General features: G+C 38.4%; 1 protein-coding gene across 4 annotated transcripts in view; it reads right to left on the reverse strand.

The window, feature by feature from the left end:
• Window positions 1-4,778: 4,778 nt before the first annotated feature.
• The window catches only part of HTT (huntingtin), an 83,448-nt gene continuing 62,084 nt past the window's right edge, over window positions 4,779-26,142 (reverse strand). For all 4 annotated transcript variants that reach the window (XM_065634913.1, XM_065634911.1, XM_065634910.1 and 1 more), the window contains 16 exons: window positions 25,578-25,765; window positions 24,241-24,367; window positions 23,046-23,146; window positions 20,676-20,830; window positions 20,173-20,312; window positions 19,919-20,001; window positions 18,305-18,435; window positions 17,993-18,122; window positions 17,068-17,223; window positions 14,261-14,451; window positions 13,574-13,688; window positions 13,152-13,365; window positions 12,902-13,007; window positions 11,373-11,535; window positions 10,594-10,754; window positions 4,779-9,660 (listed from right to left, as the gene is read on the reverse strand). In XM_065634913.1, the coding sequence (XP_065490985.1) occupies window positions 9,447-9,660; window positions 10,594-10,754; window positions 11,373-11,535; window positions 12,902-13,007; window positions 13,152-13,365; window positions 13,574-13,688; window positions 14,261-14,451; window positions 17,068-17,223; window positions 17,993-18,122; window positions 18,305-18,435; window positions 19,919-20,001; window positions 20,173-20,312; window positions 20,676-20,830; window positions 23,046-23,146; window positions 24,241-24,367; window positions 25,578-25,765 (2,375 nt within the window). In that variant the 3' untranslated portion in view covers window positions 4,779-9,446. The remainder of the gene's footprint in view (window positions 9,661-10,593; window positions 10,755-11,372; window positions 11,536-12,901; window positions 13,008-13,151; window positions 13,366-13,573; window positions 13,689-14,260; window positions 14,452-17,067; window positions 17,224-17,992; window positions 18,123-18,304; window positions 18,436-19,918; window positions 20,002-20,172; window positions 20,313-20,675; window positions 20,831-23,045; window positions 23,147-24,240; window positions 24,368-25,577; window positions 25,766-26,142) is intronic.

Consider the following 26,142-nt stretch of genomic DNA (forward strand, 5'->3'; position numbering starts at 1 on the left):
AAGCTACCCTTTCCCAAAAAGCATTTTGGGCAGGAGTCATCTTCATCCTGCCAAAACCCCTTTCCTAATGATTTCCCTGATAACAGGACTGCTAAATACTACCTAACATTTAAATATTTAGGAATATTAGGAATAAGCTGTGCGATGCCAAGTTTTTACAATTGATGCCCAAGTCTTTTTTTTTTTTTTTTTTTTAAATCATTATATCAAGAGGTCAGTTTACAAAACCAGAAACAACCAGTGTCTGATAAATCTTAATGTTGCAAATGTTGAACTCTGCTACATCTCAATTCTACAACTTAAAAATAACATCTTTTCAGAGGGGTAACTTCCTGGGACGCGATCAGGGAAAAAGAAAAATAATGCAAGAATATTATCTGTGAAAATTCAAAACATCAGGTTGTTACTAGAGGAAAATGCAGCAATATAAAGAGGTGTAACTGTAACTAGAAAAAGCAGACAAATTTTTACTTTTTGATTGTCAGGAGAGAAAAAAAACCCACACACTTGCTTTCCTCAGCTAGATGAAAGGTACCAGTATATAAAGAAGAAAGATAGTTCTGGCTGACTCTGGAGTAGTAATTTACAGGGAAAATGGTATTTCAAAGAACAAATAAATACTTTTAATAATCCAATATAAAGGAACACTTCAGTTAAGAGTCTCATGATAAGGGTAAAAAACACTAGTAAGAAGCAGTTTCGAGTTCTGCAACGTTCCTTCATCTCGCCATCCCCGCTCACTAGAAATGCGCTTCCTTTCCTTGCTGCTCTGGGAACACCCACGGAGCCAGAGAAAACCAAACGCAAAAGCTGGAAACAAACTGGAAAAATGCTCTCGAACCTCTAACAACAGCTCATGAAGATGAAGATCAAGACGACGCTGCTTCCTATCATTCCTTTGTCCCTGGTTGTCCCTTGCAGCCGCGTTACATGAAGCCAGTTCCTGCCCTCTCTGCAGCTCCAAGGCTCTCAGACCCTTTTTTTTTCTCAGAACCTGCCAGCCTGGCTCTGTCCTACAATGTCACTGCAAGTGTCACAGGTGCCCCTCTGTCCTTGGGTGCATCGTAGCTATTTGGTATCAAGGGAGAAGGGATCATCTTCAAGGTCCACAAGCCGCCCTGACCATACGTACCCACGTGAAGGCTGCACAAAGAAAAAAGTAATTATATGGAACAGACAGCAATGACCCATCCAATTGCTTGGGGGTGGGATTATTTTATTTTTTTTTCAAATAAACATTGATACTTTTCTCTGTCTATAACTGGCCACCAGCAGACAAAAAGGTCCTTTACTCACACACGGGGCTGCTGCACAGAATCCTATTGTTGCCCACCACATCATGTCCTGAAGCTCTAGAGCGGAAAAGCACAAGAAAAAAAACCCAAACCAAAACACATATCTGAGAACCTTCATCACTACCTCTTTGAGTCCTGCTAAAATGTCGACTCTTGATCATTTGCTTTTGAATGAATGCCCACCTTTTGTGACAGGCTTAGAAACTCTCTTCGAAATATGTCATTTAGAGGTAAATTGCCATTTGTGGCACTGAGCTTCCACAGTTATTGTCTATATTAGATTTCACAGCCAGTGAACCATGACTGAGTACACATGAAATAATCAAATCTGCTCTCCTGTTCTGAGACTGGTTTTTTTTTTGATGTAATCAGGCTACAGAGAACAACGCAGATTAATCATCATGAATTTGGGACTGGCATTTATGTTTCTTCTAGAGTTAATGCGGTCAAACTGAGAACAAAGCAGCGTAAGCAAAGGAGAGCCAGACCTCACTAAGAAGTTAATAATTAATAACCGCTTTGATTATATTTAACCCATCAGCCAAAATGCAAAATAACTTTAAACACTGTAAATCTCACTGCCACGAATGGAGTTCCTCATATGTTCACAGTACCTATGGTCTGGCAATCTTTTCAGGTGCAACACGACAACTCAACATGACTTCTTAAAACACTCCATCATCATCAATAGATTCGTCATTAATTTCAGATGTATAGTATGAAGTTTGGATTTTTATGGATCTAATAAACAGAGGTTCGTTTAATCCGGTCATCCGAGACAACTCAATGTGAATCAAACCAAGTTTGCTGCATTTTTCCCCATGCAGGGATACTCTCAAACCCCACAGGCCAGTGGTAGAACTGGAAAATGAATGTGTCAGCACAATCCAAGCCTCTGTTTTACCATTGATAATGTAACTTGGTCCCAGATGTTTTCTGAAGCAGCAGGTTCCTTTCGCATCTACCGTTAGTGCTGCCTGCAGGTCTCCCAGCTGCCAGATCATGGTTCTCACATTTGTTAATATTGTCAGATCACACTGCAATGGGAACAGGTATTACCCACAAGCTCACATTTAAGTAACACTGCAGTATATAAATATGTTGCTTAAGTGAGCATAGGTAGAACCACAAAGGCAGTAAAGAAGCAAAAGAACAGGTAGAAGTATCATTTGTGAAAGCCTTTGATTTGGGTACTGCTGAAGATAAACATCTGAACAACCTTCTTAGATTACTATACTGAGTATTAAAAAGTCGCAGATTTATTCAATCCCCTTCTTAAGATTCACTTCTTCAGGACCCACAGTTCATTCATAAACTCCAGGTACTTTGGATCTCTCAGTCTTATCTTCAGTTATGTAGTCACGCACCAGTCTATCGATGAGATAAAAGTTTTATTTTAAAGCATTAGCCATGTAAAATACCTATTCCAGGGGTCAGGGCAGAGGAAAGAAGGCAAGAGAAGGAATGATCTTCTGCCACATTACCAAGAGGTATAAGGAGCAGATGCCTTGAAAGCTCTTAAAAATACCTCCCAGCTCTGCAGTATCCAGTGTTCATTTAAAACAGCGTTAGTTTGAAGCAGTTACGAAGGCAAAGGAAAACGAGTATGAACAAAGTATAATTAAAGGAGTATCTGCCCAAACTTGCCTGAAACAAAAGTTAAAAGATGAATTCTGTTATTTTCGTAGATGTTAAATCAAACGGCATAGATGGCATTTGAAATGTGAACGTTAACACGACACACCAAGAAAAGCTCAGTTCGCAAGCTTTACACTTGCATTGCCCTTGGATGAGAAGACAGAACCTTCAGTCCCGGAGCCATTTAGCAGCAAGATCGGAATGAAAACGCACTTAATGCTTGTTCCTCAAGGGAAGAAAGGTAGAGAAGATGTATTTCGGGTTCTCATCCAGGGACATGATTTCAAGTTTGGGAAATGCTGACTTGAAGTTTTAAAGCACACGTGATTCCAGATGAGCTAGATTAGCTAAAACCTGCTATTTAAATGGTCCAACTTAAGCTGGCTCACAGCTCTGTAGGCATCTGGGCCACGGTCAGACCCGGCCCTCGGGGATGCATTTCGCTCGGAGCCCAAACGCTGCAGCCTGGCTGCAAGAACTCCAAAATGTAAATAATGAGGTAAAACAATCAGGTTGCACTCGATCAAAATCTACCCATGACATTTGCAGTTTGAAGGATATGAAAACAGCACCTGGGGTGATGATTACTCTGCCATACTTGGATCTATGTGCCATGGGAAAGAACAGAAACAAAATTGTGGCAGAATTACGGCTGCAAGAGAAGAACAGGAGGTTTGGCTCAGAAGACTTCATTCTATATACACTATATAAACTTTTCCATGTTCCTGCTTCCAACTTTTAACAAACCTACAAGTTACAAATCTTTTCATCTCTTCAAACAGTTATGCAAAACTTATAATTACAGTATAATTCTACAAGCAATCAAAGCTTTTTGTCTTGTAACTGAGGTGGAGCCAAGCCAATTCTGAAGCGATCTCTGCAATATTCTTACAGCTGTACTGACTAAAAAGAAATAAACCACCACCTATATGGGAGAGGCAGTGGGGAAAACAGAAAAGTTACAGTAAGTTAAAAAGTTCTTATAAGTGCAACACTTCATCTCCCTGTGCCTGCCAATTCATCTTCAGGGATAATATTTCAAAAAATGAAATGGGTATTCTTCTCTGAGTGACAAAAATACGATGACTTTATTATTCAAACACAATCTTCCCACAGCACAGTACTGTTCCCTGGCTCCACGGCTAAACTAAAAGGCGACAAGAGCGGCTCATCATCCGCTATTAACCCTTACGAGGAAAAACAATATGTAAAAAAAAAAATTATTTTGACTGAGAATGAAACCAGCACGTGCTTTGTACATTAAGCTTCAAAGCTTATTCCAGAATTTCCAGAGAACAGCCGAGTGCTGCAAAGTTAATCAAAACAAGATGTCTGAGCAGCCGAGTCCTGCAGATCCTCCAGCGTTCAGCAGCAGGACCACCCAGAAATGTCTTTTAAGATGCAAGACTAACAGCTGGGAAACCAAGCTTAGGCAAGTTAAACCATTTCTTCTCCTGTGTAACATTATCCCCCGCCCCGCAGGACTGCTGCAGATAAATACAGCCTCATTCACAAATGCAGCTGGACACTTAAATTTGGTGTTTTCTGAGCTCAGCTAGAATCTTAGAGAAGTTTTGGCAAGTGTGACTATTGGATACAATTAAAAGTTCAATGGTGATGCTTGCTTGTGCAAACAGCACTGTGATTGTGAATCATACCCACATCTACAGAGTACAAATATTCATGCGTATTTTTTAAATACTCCATATTTGATAGTTGCTGAGGAGAGATACCGGGGAAAATCCTACAGTAAAAGTGCATCAAGACCATTTTTTAAATAACCAGAGAAAAATTGCTTACAGTAATAGTTATATTTTATTTTCTTTTTAAGTTTCAATGTGCAGTATTTTCAGCATTTTTTTTTTTTTAAACGTAAACATACATCTAAAATCATACACTTTCCTTTGAGTACAACAGCTTTGGAGGCTGGGGCTCCAAGCTTTTGCCCATCATCGCCCTCAAACTCTACAAGACACCGCGGGGTTTACCTCACCCTTCCTCAGGCTGATCCAGCTCGCTGGTGTGTGCACACGGACGGATGGGAACGAGGGGCTCACACAAAATGCACATGACAGAAAGCAGCACATGCTTCACAAATGCTCTGCAGCTTTTATACCCAGTTGACTGGAACACAGCTAAAACCTGACATATGATAGAAGCTCTCCTGGGCATGACTGTGGGACTCTCAAGATTTTTCAACTGATATTTAAGGCAGCATGCACAAAGAGGTCACCTGAAATCTCAGTATTAGGTAAAATTAGCATATTGGACTTCCCCAAAATTTTGCTACGCCATTTACTCTAGTTCTTACAGCAGCTTGTTTCACTTGAAAATAAAACTACCTAAAAACTACCAAAGTGCTTTGCTCTCTTATAACTTTCATCAGTTGTATCCTTATAACAAAATTATAAAAGTAAAATAGCAAAGCACCTACCACTGTCAGTTGATTTCTACCTTCAGTAGGAAGTTTAGTTGGGATTGTACTTGGAAAAATTCTGCTTTATGCAATGAATGTACTTGAATCAGTTCCCCCTTTTCTCCCACCCTACGCCTTTCAACCACTGGGTAAGATTGTGAATGACCCAATTTAAACAAACTGCTTATTGCTTTATTTATTGCTCATTATAGCCTAAAATTTCTTTTATTTAGGAAGCATAAATTCTTAGCTGTGACAGCTCCACAAAATTTTAAGACAAACCAGGTCTGCTGCTCTTGGAGAACTGCCTTTGCAGTGTTTTTGACACAACCTCCTTATCTGCTATACAAAGTTAAGAGGAGAATGGCGAGACAGAATGCTCTTCAGGCAAATCTACTAAATATCACCAAATTACTTTTAACCCAAAAGGTTCCACTTGTTCCCCCCTTTGATCTCAATCTGCTCATTCCTTACTGAGTGCTTTAGGAATGCTGCTGTCTTGGTGCTAAGAATGCACTCCTACCAAAGCAAAAGTGATGCACAACCATTTGCTAGACGCTTTAGGCAAAAAGTGACAGCTGAATATAAGCTTTAGAGAAGATTTAAATAAACTCACATTCAATTTCAACTACCAAAGAGCATGAAAAGTAAAGAAAATACTTTGAATCCTGCAAATAACAACTACATTACAATGGGTTGTAGTTTCCAACTGCTCTCTCCTGCGCTCGGTGCAAGGGAGGCGAAAAACTGAAACAAAATGCAATCAAACTTTATTTAACAGGCCACTGGGTAGCTGGCCCGAGAACTATTTATAAAAAGTTGGCTATCAAGGAGGGCCACGTTATAGATTTAGTTAAGTAGGTTCTTTGACAACCGAACTGCAAATGGAGTTTTAAACATTAATCTGTCTTAAGTATGCTCCCAATCATGCCATGCCTCTAATCTCGTAAGGTTGTAAGGAAGCCAGCTCCACTGCAGAGCACATTAAAAACACTGCTTGCTTTGCTTAGCCAGGACACCAAATATAAGTCTTAAAAGCCCAAACACATTTCTACTCTCAATGAAAAACTGAACAGCTTGATTTTCAGAATTAGCTTTCTGTCTACAGCAAGTTAAAACCACTCCGGGCCTCAGGTTAATCCTGAGGCACATGTGATTTTTTTTTTTTCCCCTCTTTAAATCTAACATTGGTATTTCTTAGTAGCCATTGTTTTGCTGTTACTGTCCCCATCCCACACCTCTTGGCTCTAGTGATTAGAAGCAGGTAGGAGTAATTTTACATATGATTTCAATCCAGAAGAAGTGAGGGTGGGGAAAGCGTACCTGGGAAGCAGATTGAAAAGCGTGCTGCAGGTGTAATGTCATATTTGAAGCACTACCGGTGTGTGTTTCCACACCAGGAAGACTCTTAAGTTACATTCCCTTCAGGTCGTTGAGAATTTCCTAAGAGGAGGTTCTTGAGACACTTAGGACACACGTTTCAGGAGGTACGCTCCGACATATCTCCAAGAGAGGTAAAACAGAGGGAGTTACACTACCGGAGAATCCGCGTGAGGTTGGAACTGACTGCAGCAGCTCTGCAGCTTGACTAGAAATGGGGAATGCAAATATCTGCTTGAAGGCCAGCAACGGGTGTTTGAGGGAAGGGGTCTGTCACACCCCCTGTTTTTCAGTGTATTCCTTCCCTGGTTGGAAGGATTCTATGGCAAGTCCCAAATGGGTTTGGAAAGGTTCAGAAAGGGGCTAGCTCCCGTTATCCCAAGGTAAAGTAACCAGCTATTCTGTGTTAATCATGAGGAGCTTAAAATGATGAAGAATTTAACAGTTTGTAATGCAACATATACTGTTATATGGTGAGAATATGACTAACCTGATGCTTAAAAAATATATTAAAAACTATTTTAAATTTTGGAAAATAGCTTACAAAAATATCTTCACTTAAACTATATATCATACAAAAACTGACTGGAGTGTGGGTTTACAGTACAAAACGATTACTGGTGGTTACAAAAGGGAAAAGTGATCTATACTACCCTTAATGAAAGCACAGGGCATTATATCTCACTGCCTTGAATTAGTCTCGTATCAGAATTAAGATAATTTCCAGCAGAAGTCAAAACTTTCAAAGTGTCTATTTTAATAAACTTCTGAACTCCTGTTCAGTTTCTTTTAAAAATCACCACAGTGCTGTGGCCCAAGGAAGAAGAGTAACCCAACTAAGGGCAGATATAATTGCTCTAGATAGTAAGATCTGTAGAGAGCTAAATACAGCAACATCTACAGTTGTTTCTGCTGCCCATCCTATCGGTTTTGTCTGCCATAGAGGAAGTGACACCAGTGGGTAATTCCTTTGTAATTAATTTATGGGCAGAAGCAACAATTTTTGGTCTAGATTTGAATTAGTTTAAATACATGGGTTTAATAAATACAAATATACACATCTGTATACATTAAATGTTGTCACATGTGTATAATCTCAACATATACATTATATACAGAAATACATACAGTACATGCTCCTCCTGACAACACTATCTCATTTTTCCAAGTGTCACCAAAAGGGAGTGATAAGAAAATGAAAAGAGGTTAAATATCAGATGTGACTGAGAACCAAGGTGTCATTTCTATATAATTAAATAATTATAACAAATACAACTAAAGACAAATGCTGCGCTGGATTTCTCCATGTTACATTTAGGAATCAATGGGGTTCCCTGGGTGGCGAGTAAAACCTAAATCTGGCCCTGTGTAGTATCCTAAAATTCATGCGTATTTGTACTGTGTGTGTGTCTAAAGCATTATGCATACGACAGGTAATAAAAGAGGTTGTGTGACGTAACACCTCAGCCAGCGCCAAAGTAGACCAGAGCAGCCTTCTCATCCTTCACTGCTAGCATAAATCTGTTCAAAGGAGAGTGCTTTGAATCCTCATGACTCCGTGGGCTCAGCTAGGAAAGGTCAAATGGTTATTGACAACTGGGGAGCTTGCACCATTTTGTCTCGTAAAATGCTGTGCAGCAGGTAGGAGTAGTTTTTTAAGTACAGAAAAGGCTGATCCAGAGTAACTAGTCCTCTCTTTTACTGTTATGCCTCAAAAAAAAAGGAACTCAAAGAAGCTACAGTGAAGTGGATCACAAGAATGCCTCCTTAGTATGGTTTCTGAAGACAAATTAATCAACATATTCCAGTTTTAAAGCACTTTAAGAAAAAGTGAGATGCAAACCAAGATGTAATCTGTACATTAAGATGGATTTCCAAAAGGAACATGAATTTGAGCACAAGGAAGAAAAATGAGGACAATACAGATGTGAAGACATTCAGTAGCGTGGCTTGTGTTCATCCCAAATTACAGCACAGCTCATGCACCACACATCTTACAATTTTACATACTGTACATGATATAGAAATATTTAAGTTAAAATTCCTTTTACTGATATACTGTAATCAAATTTTAAATCCTGAGAAGAAAAAAAAAAGGAAAAATGTGTGGTTACGTATGTGCACCATATCTCCGATATCACCAACACATACACCACAGGATATCAGAAAGTCCAGAGAGAAGAACTACATGCTGGAAGTGTAACTCATGAAAGCATTTTTTTCTTTTCCTTGTTTGGGAGAGACATTAGGAAACAATTTCTACCCTGTACTACACAACAGTATATACAGGTACATTGAACTAGGACGTTTTGTAACGACTGCAGCTTGCAATAACAGGATTTCTGTCACTTTCTTACCGGCTGCACCACAGTGGCTTCAGCTGAACATCAGGAAGGGTAATACCAGTTACCTTGTACGTAGTACTTGCTCATATTTTAGTTAGCAAATATGTCTCAGTCCCAAACACCACTGGAAAAATGTTGACGTATCTATTTCTCCTCATAGGTGCCTGGTGTCAACAGCAACACGAACTACACTCGACTTTTCAGGTGATTTCCAGTGCTGCAGAGCACTTGTTCATGCATTCTGGAAGTAAAACTCACAGGTCCATATTTATCACAAACACAACCCCTGATACTTTCTTGATCTTGCCATTCTCCATAATACGATATCAGGTTCCGACACTTGTCATGCAGCTCTATTACACGTCAGGATGTTCAACATGCTGTGACCTTGTGGACATTTTGCAAACAACCTAGTAAGCGATGATATGGGGTTCCTGGAGATGCTACCACCTCAAATACAGACTGAAAGGCCCTTCGATCTAATTCTTCATCTATCTGATGTCGGTAGAAGTCTATGGCCACCAAACAGAAGATGTTAACATCCACTTGCTCTGATTTTCCCATTCTGCTGATAATATGTGGAAGACTGAAATACAAGTTAAGGTCATAATCTGATAGAATATGCTCGTGTTTTGGTATAGCACTTTAAATGGTGTATTTTTGAGTACACCAACAATGTTAGAGTGCAAAATACTGTCATGTAGGAATTAAACTGCTACTAGAGAAATCCTTTTTCTTCATTAACTTCACACAATTTCTTATCCCTAGAAATTCACTTTAACCTAGCAAGAGTTTTCTTTATCCACTGGAGCAAACAGCACAATCAGCACCACAGCTGACAGCCAAAGAGCTCTGATAAGACTGAAAGTCATTAGGAAGTTTCAAATATGACATATGGCCACTCTTCTGCCTGGTCATGAAACGTAACAGTTCTTTTTCTAATTATTTGTTTGGGTTGTTTGTCTGTTAGTTTTAAAATAAACTTAACACTGACACCATCAATGTCTTTTGGCCATTCTAACTTATTTGGCTGATGTAATTCCATTGCAAAGCCCACTAATACTGCAGTGTACTTCCCTCCACGGGGACACTGGCAAAATCAGTTTGTATAGAGAGGATAATTTTCTTTAATTTGAGTTTGTGTTATCTCATTTTTTTCAATATATTTTATCTTCCAGAAGAACGAAGCTTTTAAAGGCCACTGCAAAGCTATTTGGTGCTTTTAAAAAGTCCTTCGAAGTAAGGACTTTCCCAATCATCTTGCATAGTCACAGGGAACAGCTCTTAAAACAGTAGTTTTAGATAACGTAATTCTCATCATCTGTTTAGAAGGTTTCTTTTCTCCCCCCACATCTGAAACACCAATAGCATAAAGTGATATACACCACTACTAAGAGCAGTAAATCTGCCTTTTTTGTGTGTGTTAAACTTGTACTCTTATCCTTCAAGGCTATCAATGTGCTTTACAGAATCACTATATTTACCCAGAAATAGCACACATTCAGTCTTTTTAGGATACATTGCTGAAATCCATCGACTAGTGGAAGCACTGACAAAAAAACAGGAGAGACTCCACATCGCCATTGCCACGGGTGTTCTTTGTGTGAAATTAGAGAGAGAGAGCATCACCCAGTCACGGACCATTGAGGACTGTCCAGTGCTGTGTAGTGTCTGGAATACCTGCGAAAAACATTTTAGACAGGAATAAAGATGCAGTAGATAGACATGGGAAAGAGTTTAGTTTCTCTTGTATAGCTTCTCCCCAGCTACAAAGCTCTGAGGTTCACAAGCAGCTCTGAGTTGAAAGAATGAAAGTACACAACGCCTAGACAAAGTGATTCTGCAAAAGAGCCAGGATCCAACTGGACTCATGACATCTGTGCCAAATGCAAAACTTGCCTGGTGTCTCTATTTTTATACACCAAATGTGGTACACACGTGCACTCTTAAGTGATGCATGAGTCCAGTAGCAGGTTCTGAAGAGAAAAATACCCAGAAGCCCAGCTCAGTCCACAGTAGCTTGACTGCAGAGCTCACAAGGCCAGAAGACCTGGGCTGGCTCCTTGAGATGTAAGAAGTCTGAGCTACAGGATCCCAACTTTCTCTTTTTTGCCCATTATCAGTGATTGAACTGTACTGTGAGCTTTGTCTCCTGGGCAACATTCTAGCCCTCCAGCTAAATCATTACAAACAGTATATTAGATCTAAGAAAAATCAATATTTGCCTCTCTGATTGAGCTGTCAGTTGTTTAGAAGTCTTCTGAAACATTTAAGGAACAAAATATAAATAAACACTACCTTATAAACTACTGTTGCCATGAATTGTGGGTAAGGCTGCTGATTGGATAAAAATTCTCCAATAACTTTGTTCATTACATCTTGCGGGGGGAAAAAGTCATCAAGGAACTGTGGAAGGATCCGAGCCACTACTCTAGCTTCAAAAGGAAATCCCTTCCTGATCCTGAAAAGAATAGAAAATAACATATTTTATGATTGAATTCCAGTAAACATCTCATTTTTTTTCCAATTTAAACAGCAACAGAAAGAACATTTTATTTTCATCTGCAGACAGGCAAAAGCATCTTCAACACTAAGGAATCCAAGTCTTCATGTAATCTTACTCTAACAGTTTACCCAAAGAGGTCTATCAAAGCTATTAGAAGTTTTTACAGGTGTCATGTCCTCTCTCCCTCCCCACCTTTTTTTTTTTTTTTAATACTCAACATTTTCTGAAGTTCTGGAATTGCATCAGAGGCAAGAAATTTATAATAGGAATGCTGAAAAAAATAAACAAGAACAAAAGAGGACAGGGAGATCACTACTCCTAGTTATCAGGGAAAACATCACTTATGAGCAGAACACTCATTTCCATTCGTAACTTCTTCACATATTTTTTTATTCAAGACCAGGATGACCAATACATCAAACAGGAAAAGCAACTCACCCTGCACTGTAGAGAGGGGAAAAGGTCCTCCAAATCAAAGACAATTTTACTTAATTAACACTGGAAAATCCTCCTAATAAAGGCTGCATCTGTTGATGTGTGAAGATCAAGTTGCCATTGTGTGATTATTCCCTACAGAAGCTATTTTCCACTTGTAGTATTCATGATTGTTTTACTAACTCTTAGGAGTGATACTGTCAGAAGCACTCAAGCACAGCTCCAGTTCTGTTCTCACCAAGTGCAGCAGTGAAACCCTCATCTAGTTTTATGGAAAACCCACTGAACACTTTAAAAAATGTAAACCATTATCCCACAAACTACTGTGCAAAATCTAACATGCTATGTTCTCTTAAGACAGCTTGAGACAGATCAAAACAGGGATATTTTTAAATATTTCCATGAAATTAGTTCCATGTGAATACAGAAGTTTTACTGTACCCTTCCACTGCAATTATTTAACAGCCTTGGAAAGAGCAACACTTGGGTGGGGGAAGGGGGAAAATTTTTTAAACTCTTAGGGTGGTTTGAAAGATTATTTCCTGTAAACTGGATTTATATCCTCGATTATGCAGAAGGCATCCCAAAAAGCACTTAAGAGTTTGACCTGAAGGGAGTTGGAAATACATTTATAAAGTATTATGGTTTGTACAACACAGTATCAGTTAGGACATGTCTGTTTTCCATTTACATTCCTGCATATTTGCGCTGCCTTCAGCAATTCCATCAGTGTTACTGTGTATACTAGAAGTATTGATTTTAAGCTACGGTAAGCAATGAAACATCATTAATTAAATATTAGAACTGTCAAATAGAGAAGTGACCACACAGTGCCAAACAGAATCATTTCTCTCTCAGTATCTCATCACACATTTTATTCTCTTACCTATCAAAAAGGACAGACACTCGTTCCATAGCTACGATCACAGACTCACTGTCAGGAGCAGCAGGATTTGCATCTGTGGTACGACTAGGGCTGATTTTTTCCTTTCCTAAACGAAAAGAATTTGTTACAAATATACTGTGAATGCTAAAATAAGACTTTTTAGTCTTTGGTAACAAAAATAAATGAAGAAAATTAGCACTGTTAGTAAGCTAGTCTCTCAGCACAGGAAAGGCATAAAAACAGTAAATACCTGTGTACATGCAAGTCAGCATTAATCCAAGTGCGGCCATGGCTCTGTGGGGGCTCTGCACATTCACTCTGTCAACACTCAGTTTAACCAGCGATTCACTATCCAGCCTAGAAAGCTGCTCTGAAAGGAGGAGTCGTTCTAATCCCCTCAGGACACAATGATAAATAATGGATGGCGTTGATTCATCACTTCCAGACACCATGACTCCACACATCTGAAATAAAGAAAAGCCAACTACCTGGTTTTGAGGTGTATTTAGGTCATCCCCTGGCAGCATACCACTGCAGCTCCCATGGAACTGCACCACGCATTAAGAAAACCTGATGAAACTAAACCCCAAAGCATACCTACACTACAATAAAGTTCAGCGTTAAAGAACTCGGGTTACATGGCCACCTGGGATTGGAGGCATCACAACATACCTGTATAATTCCTGCAGAGAATTCAGGCCCTACATCAAGTGGGTAATTCTCTATCAAATAGAAAGCAGCTGCGCACATTACCAAGATGTGCTGCTGGTTATGGATATTCACACAGCTGTAAAAAAGCAAAAACACCTGTGGTCAGTTACATCAAAGTTGTCCAGGTCACAAATAGAGACAACACAAACAATCCTTAAAAACACTAAGTATTTTTTCCACACGAAATTTGTGCAATATTTAAAATCACACAAAGTATCAGCAAGATACCATAAGAGAGCACTAGTTATCATAGAAATCCAGTGCAACACAAAAAAATCTTCAGCAGTATAACTACAAACTATTATTCCCTGACCTGTTTAGGAGAAATAAACTTCATTACTGAGCCTGCAAGTCTTATCCAAAGAATATGCCTTTTGACAGAAAAATAAGGGTTAGGGAACACAATTTACCAAAGAGCAAAAAAGCTGAGCTATCAAACAGTTTTCTAACCCTCAAATATCCTTTTGCTACTGTAAATCAAACCTAAAATTGGCTGACAAGCTCCACTTGTAAGATTTCAATGAAAATGCCAAAACCTGCTTGATACAACAGCCTGCTCTAAAATGTACTAACAGCAAACCATCAAGAGCCCTTTTGTTCACACATAAGCATGCAACAGTTTAGACAGGCAGGGGGGAAGAGTCTTACTGTGCTACTCCTCTCAAATTGGAGAGCAGATACTCGCTAATAATAGGAATAAGTTGCTTCGCTGTCTCATCAAGCAAGTCACACTCAAGGATGTACAGAATTCCATGCAGAGCTCCAATCCGACTTGGCATATGAGTGCTTCTTAGGGTCGATTCCAGCAGTCGACTTACTGGTTCAGCCACAGCTTTATCCTAATATATCCAACAAGAATATTCATTAGAAGACAACACTGGTTAAATACTGGTGACTCCTGTCATTGGGAAATACTTGGAACAAACTAAAGAGCAGAAAATACAGCATGAACCAGAGGCTGGCTTAAAACGTCTTTGAATCAAATGTCACAAGATTAATATAATCAGACAGGAGATGACTTACAGATGAACTAGTAAACTGATGCTACTTTGTTTTACCTGTAAAAAGTTCTCATGATTTAAAGCTCCCAAAACTGAGATAAGCATTGGTTCAATAAATAGTATGTGCTATTAAGAATCCTATATATGGGACCTGAATGGTTGGGATTTTCTAGTCTTCCAGCTCACCACAAAGGATGCTTCTGTCTGAAACTGACTGGTAGATGCCTACAATCTACATCCAAAAGAATACTCTGCCATTGACTCAACTCACAGAACAACATTTGTTCTCCGAGACCACTGCCACTCAGACCTACACATCCTTCTCTCCATCACTGCCATGATCTAGATGAGGGGACCAAGTGAACCCTCAGTAAGTTTGCAGACAACACCAAGTTGGGCAGGAGTGTTGACCTGCTGGAGGGTAGTATGGCCATATAGAGGGATCTGGACCGGCTGGATTGTTGGGCTGAGGCCAATGGTATGAGGTGCCAGGTCCTGCACTTGGGTCACAACAACCCCAGGCAGCGCTACAGGCTCGGGGAAGTGGCTGGAAAGCTGCCTGGAGGAAAAGGACCTGTTGACTGACAGCTGTTGATTGACAGCTGGCTGAAAATGAGCCAGCAGTGTGCCCAGGTGGCCAAAAAGGCCAACAGCATCCTGGCTTGTATCAGGAATAATGTGGCCAGCAGGACTAGAGAAGCAATTGTGCCACTGTACTCAGCACTGGTGAGGTCACAACTTGAATCCTATGTTCAGTTTTGGGCCCCTCGCTAAAGGAAAGACCTCGAGGTGCTGGAGAGAGTTCAGAGAAGGGCAACGAAGCTGGTGAGGGGTCTGGAGCACAAGTGTGATGAGGAGCAGCTGAGGGAGCTGGGGCTGTTTAACCTGGAGAAAAGGAGGCTGAGGGGAGACCTGATCGCTGTCTGCAACTGCCTGAAAGGAGGTTGTAGCATGGAGGGGGTTGGTCTCTTCTCCCAAGTAACAAGTGACAGGACAAGAGATGGCCTCAAGTTGCACCAGGGAAAGTTTAGATTGGATATTAGGAAAAATTTCTTCACAGAAAGGGGTGTCAGGCATTGGAAGAGGGTGCCCAGGGAAGTGGTGGAGTCGCCATCCCTGGAGGGGTTTAGAAAACGTGTAGATGTGGCACTTAGGGACATGGTTTAGTGGTGGACTTGGCAGTGTTAGGTTAATGGTTGGACTCTATGGTCTTAAGAGTCTTTTCCAACCTAAATGATTCTATTTTTAGTCTTCAAATATCAAGCTGGTACCAGATGCTTCACTCCTTGTTATCCAAGTACAAACATGTATTGGAATATGCAAAATCTATTCTAAAATGTTAGATTTGAGAAGTCTTTTTTTCTTACAATCTATTTTAAATATTTAGTAGAAGTAATTTGTTTTACCTTGTCTCTGTATTCATTAAGTTTTTAAGATACAGGTCAGTTTTACAGTATGTGCTCTTTAGTCGCTCTTTTTAAGTGAATTTTCTACATAACTGAGCACAGGACAACAAGCAACTCTTGATGGAATCAACCTTTTTTTTCCTCCCACTAACCTGTTATATTCAGCTCTTTGCTTGTGAGAAGGTGTTATTAGTTCACTGAGTGGGAAATTACAGCCTAGTCAGAACAATCTGATCTCCAAAACTGCTTCTGCGTGTTTGGCATCACTTTCACAGCCTTCTGCACAGTTGCTGCTACAATAGCTACTGGAAACCGCACCCCAAAAGTCTTCCAAAACTTTTCTTATCACTGTTATCCATACAGTTTTCTATTAGTCTCAAAGAGAATTTCTAGAAATACTAACTTCTTTCAAAATAATTTGCAATTTTTTTCCTAAATAATCCCACTCTGACATGTCCATTGGAAAATACTACTGCTGTCTGGTCTACAGATTTAACAACAGCAATACATTTCATTAAATAACTTGCATTAATAACGTTCTTTCCGTAAAAACAGAACAATGTATTGGAAGAAAGTGAAAAGTGAGGGAAAGAAAAGGGATACCTGACTATCATGCTACGCATTTATCACATGCACTGTCCCAGTCTCCCATGAGACTGCAGCCATTCACCCGTAGGACAAATCTAGAAATAGCTGTTCCACGGTTCTCATTTCTGCCTGAAATGCAACAAATGAGTCCAGGGCAAAGGTAACACTCAACTGAGTAAGAGAAACCAAAAAGTACATTAAATTAATCTCAAACCTCAAAAAAAACCCCAAACCAAACAACCTTTTTGTTTGAATATGTGGCAACTGGAGATAATGTTTGCAACCTCTGAAAACCCAGAATATATATTCTATTACTTCTTATACCCATGTAGATCAGCTAAGGGATTTTTTTAGAGACAAATCACTGTTACCCAATACATCAGATCTTGCAGCAGAAGCTAAGGATGAGTTAACCTAGACACTCATGAATTTGCAATAAAATTCCATGAGAATTTCTTACCATTCCGAGAACAGCAGCAGCTTTACAAGTGGCTGGTATCAAATACTGTACAAGAATCTCATCTTCTGATGGATGCACCTTTCGCAATTCTGTCAATGTTGTATACATCATCTCAAACTGATTCCTTTCTGTAAATAAGTCCGATACTGCCAGAAGCTGTACACAAATTAAAATTGAATAGCAAAAAGTCCATTAGCAGACAGCCAAAAATTGACTCTCCCTCTGTTACAATTGTCAGCAAAAGATTCCTCGATTGAACTATTAATTGTGTACACATTAACTCAAGAGTCTAGAATAACTATTGTTAACTGGTCCGGAATTAATTCCACCATTCATCTCAGGTAAGAGTTTGCTCCTAATTGCCCTTTTTTTCCAAAAGGTTTAAAAAACCAAATCCACTATAGTAAGTAATTCTGGAAAATGAACAAATGTTGCTATTCACAATGTACTGAACCACCCCACAACACACAACACCTATTGTCTTGCAAGGATAGTTTCATTTTAAGTCTTCTGTGAGAGTGAATAATGGCTATCAAGACACATTCCACACTTGTGTTCTTTAGTTTTACTTCTACACTTCATCAATTCAATGCTCTAACACACTGTTCCATTCCCTTACAAAGAGATACAATAAGCAAAGTCCTGAAACCTACTTTTAGCAAGTAGTCAAGTAAAATACTATCATTAAGTGACAATAATGTGTTTGTAACATAGTAGCAGAATATGCAATTCAGATACTTATATATTTTAAAATAGTAAAATGTTATAGTTGCTCAAGTTATATTTCTGCACTGCCCATATAACAGCACTGCCAAGAAAAATCAGTGTTTCCCACATATTAAAAGATGCTTTACAAATGCTGCTTAGCTCTCAACATTCGGTAACATAAACTCAATTATGACCCTGAAAAATAACTTAGACTTACTGATCGCACCACTTCGCTAATCAAAATGACGGGTGTTCTCTTGCTAGGGTTCGATGGTAATATCCACTGACTGTACAGTTCCAGCAAGAACTGAGAACAAGAATGTATGTCTACACCAGCCCGGTGTTTCCTGCAAGGCACAATAAGCAAATGTTAAAATGACTGTTCTTCAGCTCTGGCAAAATGCTTGATTTGAAATAATAATAGAATTATTTATCAGTGTCCAATTTATAAAGCCAGTTTATCGAACTCAGCATAAAGAGATAAAAGCTTATTGGTAAGTCAAAGGAGAGACAAGAAAAAATAAGACACCTGGTGTTAATAGGAGAGGTTGGTGGTGAGGAAGGAGCAGGGACATCATTCTCATCTTCTTCATCCTCACCCCACTCTTCTTCTCTCAACGGAGTGATGTTATTTCCTAACCATATGGAGTGTATAGAGACCTTGCAACATGAAAAAAAAATCAAATAGAAAAGAAGCACAACATTTAGCACCCCTGTAGTCAGATTAGAAAATATTACAAGTCCAATACATTTTTTATTTAAATGACAGGCAATGAACACACCACAGCCTCAAATAACATTTACATGAACTGCACGTCACTTGATTTTTCAATATTTTTTTATCCTTAATTTTTTAAACCTTTTTCAACATTTTTTCAACTCACTTTAAGCTGCATGGCACAGCAAAACCAGCAGCACCATGTGCTTAGTACAGCACATATAACCTGTAAGCACACACTAACAACATGCGTGCATCATCCCCAGATCATAGCAGATTTAAAATCTAAAGAAAAGTACAAATATTTACAATTCGCATCATGTAATAAAGTAATTCAGAAAGAAGAAGAACAACTGCAGTTCAACAGAAAACACATTCCTAATTCTTCTCAAACCATAACTCAGCATATCTGACATGGTAACCTTTCTTCTGAAATCAGACAAGACTAAGATTCCAGTTACTTTGACACTGGCTAGATAAACAATTATCTACAAAAAAAGAAAACTTCACAGTTCTTCTTTGAGTTTTCTTTATAACATTAAAGTCTCAGAACAATAAGACGTGCTGATGACATTTCATAAATGATCTGTCTAAAGATTCCAAAACAGAATCAGCACTTCCTGTGTTTCAATACAGATATTAATTTTTCCCCTACTTACCTGGCATAGCTCAAGACTTCTGTTTTAGACAAGTATTCACCCTTACATAGAATTCTTTTTCATGTTAAGCAAAAGTACACACACATTTATTTATTTTTCAAGCAAGATGTCGAATGCCTAGTATTGTTATAGTTAACAGTTTTTGTAAATAAAGTGTAGCTTCTGTAAACCTGCAAATCACTGGATGTTCAAGCCATTTAGAATCTCAAGAGATAATACACACTCCTAGAGACAGACATGTGGTCGTTTAGTCTTTCCTATGCAAAAGATTCCGCAAGAAAAATGTCATCTGAGTTTAGTATTTATATTTTTTTATTCATCAATTCATACAATTCAAACAGTGAAACAAATAATACCTTTAAAATTTATATGTAACTTTATGTAAAGACTAATATTTCAAGGAGATAAATAACTGAATGACCATGTTTTTATTCACTGTATGTAGTGCTAATTTTCCAACTAACATCATCCAGTGAAATTTATGTCCCTACACTGGGTTTATTTACAATCAAAACAACATTGCGTATTCTATGTCCAGTGTTTTTTCATTTCCTAAGGACTACTGCAAGCATGCAAAAGCAAATTAAAATCCCATAGTTAAAGTGGAAGCTACAAAGGCTCTTTAAGACACAATGCAGAACAGAACAACAAGAGCTGGCTCACGGGCAGACCTAACACAACAATGTCAAGCAACATCTCAACTGAATTTTCACAAACTGGAAGAAATGTAATAAAAGTCAAGTTTGAAGCGAAGGGTTTAACCAACCTGTCCCAGTTTATAATCCATATCTCCTATTTCTCGTTCAGTATTAATCTGCAGTAAGAGTTTTTCATGGCTGATAAGAGCACCTATAACAAAACAGATGACAAGATTTTAAAACATGCATTAAAAAGCAGAGGTGAGAATGGCTTCATTTTCTGCAAACTGGTTTTCAAATAAATTCCTAAGAGTTATCTTTTCCACTTTTTAAATGTAAACAAAATTCCTCTGCCCCTTCCCCTGACACAAAGAACACTTACCTGTAGTAGCAGGAGAAAGTGATGGAACAGGGTCCCAGGCTTGATATAAGTGATGAGTAGCAATATTATCTCTCTTGGATACCATTGCTTGGATTTCCTGTTCAACAATTCCCCTGATAACACTCAGCTTCCTCCCAAACCTGAAAGCCCAACAGAAATCAATTTATGCAGATTTTTCCCTATTTTTGTGCAAGTCTGACTAGCTTACTCTACCACATTATGCGTCTATGCTTATTTTCATTATCAGGAATGTTAAAACTAAGAAATGCTGAGAAACACATTCTGCACACCGTTGACTAGATTTTAATAAGATATTGTCTTTTCCAGATGCTGTCTTTTAACTCAGCAGGTTTGTGATGCTAAGTCTATATAACTTCTGCGTAAACAGATCCTGTTGTATACAGTCTATAAGTATTTTTGCTACAGCTAGATTAAGCAATTTTAATTATGTATTAATCACAAGTATAACCTTCATGCATTTTAGAGAAAGTACAAAAAAATACCTTGTGTCAAGAGCTTTTAAAGCTTTGTTGCGGGGCTGCTGTTCCAAGCAGCTGACTGCTGGGTTGCCTGCGACAGGTATTGTCATCGCACTCAGCACCAAGGAAGTGATGGCTTGTACCGCGAGAACATTAATTTGTGTCCTCTCTGTATCTTCCTGTAAAATGAACTTACTGTCATTTGAATCGTAAAAAAAAAAAAAAAAATCCTGAAAGCCCTGAATATTCATTTGTCACCTTTGACTAAGTTAACATCAATAAGCCTAACATCTTGACTTCTTCCCATCCAGAAATCCAGCTGACATAAGCAATGCATACAAAGCACTGTGACTGTAGCAGCAGCACATCCATCTCATCAGCCATTCTGCACGCATCCTTCCCTACCCCAGCAGCATTAAACCCTCAAGATGTCTATTTGGGAACTTTCAACGTGTTTCGTTTCTTTGTTTGCATCTATCCATTAGTTACCTCTTGAAACATAGCATCAAATAAGACCAAGTCTGAGTTGAAAACTCTTCAGAGAAGGAGCTGTGCAAACTGTTTTTAGTAACTGCCTGTTTAGGAACAAAACTCAACCTCATCATGAATTTTGAGCAGCATTTCTCTAGGCATCATTATCCAGATGCATCCAAAGTTCGTTCTAAAGTTCCTTCTAAACCAAGATGCTACACATTTAGTATTTAGCACCACTGTAAAAGTGTGAGAAAACTGTAACACAACTTTTCTTAAAATAGTTGTTTAGATTCAATTATTCATACTTGCTATTTTATATACTGCTATTTTTCCCTAATAGAAGTATTTCGAACTACACGCATTGCGTCAAGTACTTTTCCGCTGTAAGTCATCACCACTGTACTAGTCTGTTTCTTACCCTTTTAAAAAAATTTTCTTAAAACAAAGTTGCAGCACCATGGGTTGTAACTCATCCTTCCTGTGTTGATGGCAGCAAGAACTTTCACAGTGCATTTAAGTTTTTTGCTCAGAACTATCTATCATCTGTACTTCCATTAAATTTGTTCGTGGTTGGTTTGCTTGGTTAGTTTTTGTTTGGGTGGTTTGTTGCTGTTTTTGTTTGTTTATTTTTTTAAACAAACTAAAATTAGAACAAAACCAGAAACATTCGCAGATTCTGAAGTGGCAGAAACATTCTCAGTTTATGTTTTGGCTGTACGAATTCTAATCCCTTCTTGAAAGTATCAGTCCACAAGAGAGTCTGAAACTTTACAGAAAATGTAAGATGGCAACATTTTTCAATTTTTTTTTTTAAAAGAATCTTCTGTTTTTATTTTAGAAAATATTAACGTACATAGTGCTTAAAATGTTTGCAATTTTGAACATATTACTTTTCCTTGGAAAGTAAAGAACAGCATGACTCCTCTTCTACAAATAAATGTATCCTACACGACAAATAAGGAACTACCCAACGCTAGGTTGCCTGAAGTCTGATCCAATGTGGCCACTTTGTAGAAAAGAGTAAGCAGAAAACTCTGCAGGCTGCGCAACGAGACTCCAAGTCAGGCTGGCTAACAGCAGATGCTAACCCAGGGAAGAGGGATGATGATGCCCTCCTCCTTTTTGGAGTCTGACGCCTAAGAAACAGGGGAAACAAACCCCTTTGTCTGCTACCCAGCATCCACTACTCTGCACCTGTCATCAGGACCATCCACAGTTTGGGAGTGAATGCTGTATGAATCTAGGAAAAGAAACCTTTTAGGTCAAAGAGCTAGAACATAGTAGATTCAGTTCACTAGTAGGTTAAGACACCTGAAGAGGGAAAGTCTCTTTCTTGATAGCCAAGTTCACTCTCATCTTTGCTTTTGGTACAGATACATTTCTATATCTCTGATCCCCAAATGTCATCCACCAAATTCTGAATATCTACCTGAGGCATTCAAGTGAGAAGCCCAAAATACAGTCTACAACTGGCAGTGAGAGACATGGGCATGCATCTCCAGGTCAATTCATTTCTATTCAAGAATCTTACAAAAAAAATCTTACCAAAGAAACACCCCTTTAAGTTTGATTATTCGACAGCACAGATAATTGCAGTAATATATACTAGTTACAGGTAACTAGGATATTTCCTAAAGGCACAGTTCTCTCGTGTTTTGTTTCTCTCAAAGGTTTTTGAGTTCCTATTGTGCCTAAAGCCAAATATCTAATCAAGCAAACTCTGAACTATGTGTGTGGAGTGACGTACTAATATAAAGTTGAAACAGCTTTCACTGAAATTTTTCCATACTATTTACATACTTGCAGAAGCTTTGAGTTAAGAGATGGACACGTCTTCCTTCACAACAGGGATATGAAGACAAGAAAATCTAAAATGGAAATGATTTCTTAGCTTTTGTCCCATTCAGTGAATGACATTACCTCCTGCTGGTTCTCCTCTTGGTCCATTACAATAGGCTGAGTTACAAGCACACCAAGCAAAGTAGCCCAAGTCTCTTCAAACTGAGTACGGCTGATCCATCCTAAGGAAACATTCAGAGAGAGCCATTTACGTCTTAATACAAAATTAAGCATAGAACAGCATTAAAAATGGTATAATGTTTCCACAGATTTCATTTCATACCAGTTCCTATTCGATTCAGCATTTTTTGTAATCATTACAGCTTAAACATCACTTAAACAAGTGATGAACCCTTTACAAGGGTTCTGAACATTATTATTTAAATGATCCTGTTCAGGTTGTTTCTTATATACATTCAATATCTTCATGCCCTAAAAGCAAAATGACTCAAGTGCCTAGAAATAGGCTATTAAAATTCAAGCACTTCTCAAAAAGTTTTTCCAAACAGGTTTTTACCTATAAAAGACTGCAGAGGATTCCTGAATAATACTCTGCAGCTTATACTAATGAAATCTAAAGAACTGAAAATGCAAACATCATCTCAGGCATCAAACAGAAATCAGTGCTACAGGAATTAAAAAAAAAAAAAGAAAGAAAGAAAAAGAGAGACTTCTGTAAGTATATGGAAAATTTGATGCATTACTCTTGAGAGTCTCATCTGTTGACAAAGACTTGAACTCTTAAGCCCCACTGCTCTCGTTGAGTAAACTCTGACATATCCAGAAGCTTCAAAGTGACAGCATCTCATTTAAAATATTGAGTGTGGCAATAAATTCTATTTATAAGTTACGCATGAATAAAAGAGGGGGGAAGCAAAATATTCTCAAATATACTGTCAAGTGTACATGTGGCAATAAATTCTATTCATATGTTATGCATGAATAAAAAAGGAGGGAAGCAAAATATGCTCAAATATACTGTCAAGTGTATGCTCTAGAGAACAAGTGGCAAGTGGCCATTCTGTAGAGCACAGTGAAATCACCTCCCTGAGGTGGAACAGTTTTTGGCTTTATTCCTATAATTTATATTTTTTTTCTCTGCGTTGAGCAAAATGTAAGAATCATTGCAGCACAGTTATGAACCTGCTCTGAAATATTATTTCTCTTCCACATAAGCAACAAAAATAAACAAATGGTGCCTGATTCAGTTATCCAGTAACTTCACAACACAGGTAAATGCCCAATAAAGACCAACTGTATTAATTTTTGTACATACCAAGTGTATTAATGCGATAGATGAACTCCTTAAAGATTTCTTTTTCTTGAAGAAATTCTACTGGGATCTCAGGAAAAACTGTGCCGAAGTCGCCTGCAGGCTTTGGTGACCAGCCTAACTTCCAGACCTGAAGAAATATAAAGACAGACTACTTATTCAAAATCGAAGTAGTATTAACATGACAGCTATAACTGTATATGCACCATTCAAAAGCAATGAGACATCAGTAAATAAAGTAATTCTCCAAACAGAAAAAAACAAACAAAACAAAACTTAGAGAAGCTGTATTTCCATTTTTTTTTTCATATTTCTCACTATGAATTAATTATTCAGTCCTAATGTCCAAGTTTGGACATGAAAGCAAATAAGTTTCTGTCATATTTCAGTTTAGAATTGAAGTGCCAGGTAACTCCTAGATTTTGCAGAAAGGTAATTCAGGGAAAATATTTCACGTAGTACTGATGGCTGAAAAAGCACGAAGATACATCTGAGAGCATGCAAAAAAGTCTCAATCCAAAAATTAGTATCTTTCGACATCCCCTCAAAAATAAAGACCTGACAAACAGAAAAAAGGCCAGAGAAATAGCCTTGCACGTATCAGGAAATCCCTTTTTGCTCTACCTAATAAGGCATTCAGAAGTGTTTCTGATAATGGTTTCAAAGTTTATCAAAACAAAGTCATTTCATGGTACTAATGGTACCTGGAGGTAATCACTGGTGTTCTTAAAACCATGTTACAGCGACCAAGAAGAAAATGGTGAAATATCTTGTCCAAAGGATCCAAGATGAATTTGGAAAGAATGGCAATATACAACACAAAAGCATCTGTATGGCACACCATGGTATGGTACTACACACAAATACCTGAGTTGGTTCAGACACAACTTCAGACACCTCATCACCATCATTGTTGTACTTAGCATGACAAAAAATGAATTCGTCAGCTCAGGTGTCAGGAAGAAAGCAGCTGTGTAGATTTTGCACTCTTTTCAGGGTAAGCAATCCCACCGAGCAGGAGGAAATATTAACCCCAAAGCACTCAAGTCACTGCTTGCTGTTCCTCTCTTTACCATCTGGACATTCTTTCATGTAAGAATGTGAGGAGTGACTACACTCCTTTCTAATAAAATCTCTGATTCCTAAATGAATGCTTATTTGGTATGTTTACAATGTTCTGCAGATATTTTTACAGTGTTTAAAGAGACAAACTGGCTAATCAAAGTAGCTAAAGGTTGAAGTCTTACTGACATAAAACTTAAGATGCAGCACCATGTTTAGGTTTCAAAAAGTTGATCAATAGCTTTCAAAGTCCTGAAAACAAAGCACAATGAACATACCAAGGGAGGTACTCTCGTGTAACTGTTCACTAGAGGCAGCCTTGCTAAACTGATGATGATGTTCTTGAGGACAGGAGTAAGAAATGCTGGGATACTGCTGTTTCTTTTGTGTCCCAGCGCCAAGATAGTCTGTAAGCTTTCCACCATCTCAGCTACCATTTCACAAGCTGCAGTAATGTGTTTAGTCTCTTTGTTGGGAGAAAAAGAAATTCAGTTTTATGAATCTATTCAAAAGACACATAATTTAAAAAGATACGGAAAACCAAAAAAAGGACAAGACCACCATAAGCATGTAGACAAATAAATATTCTAGAATGTTTCAGCTAGTTGAAGAATACTACTACCACCCTCCCTGCAATGGCTTGTGCTGTTTGCCAGTCTCTGTCTTGGAGATGAACTGAGATCTGCCAGCAGAGCAGCCCACACGCTAAACCCAGCAAGAATGGGCCACACTGAATAGAGCATTTGTTAGAATTTAAAGTAATCGGACTCATCTGTTTTATGAGGAAACAGCCTCATAGCTGGCTCTACGCTAAATCTGACAAGCAGGTAATTCTGCAGATGG

The sequence above is a fragment of the Caloenas nicobarica genome, chromosome 4 (assembly GCF_036013445.1).
Source record: "Caloenas nicobarica isolate bCalNic1 chromosome 4, bCalNic1.hap1, whole genome shotgun sequence".
Classification (NCBI taxonomy): domain Eukaryota; kingdom Metazoa; phylum Chordata; class Aves; order Columbiformes; family Columbidae; genus Caloenas; species Caloenas nicobarica.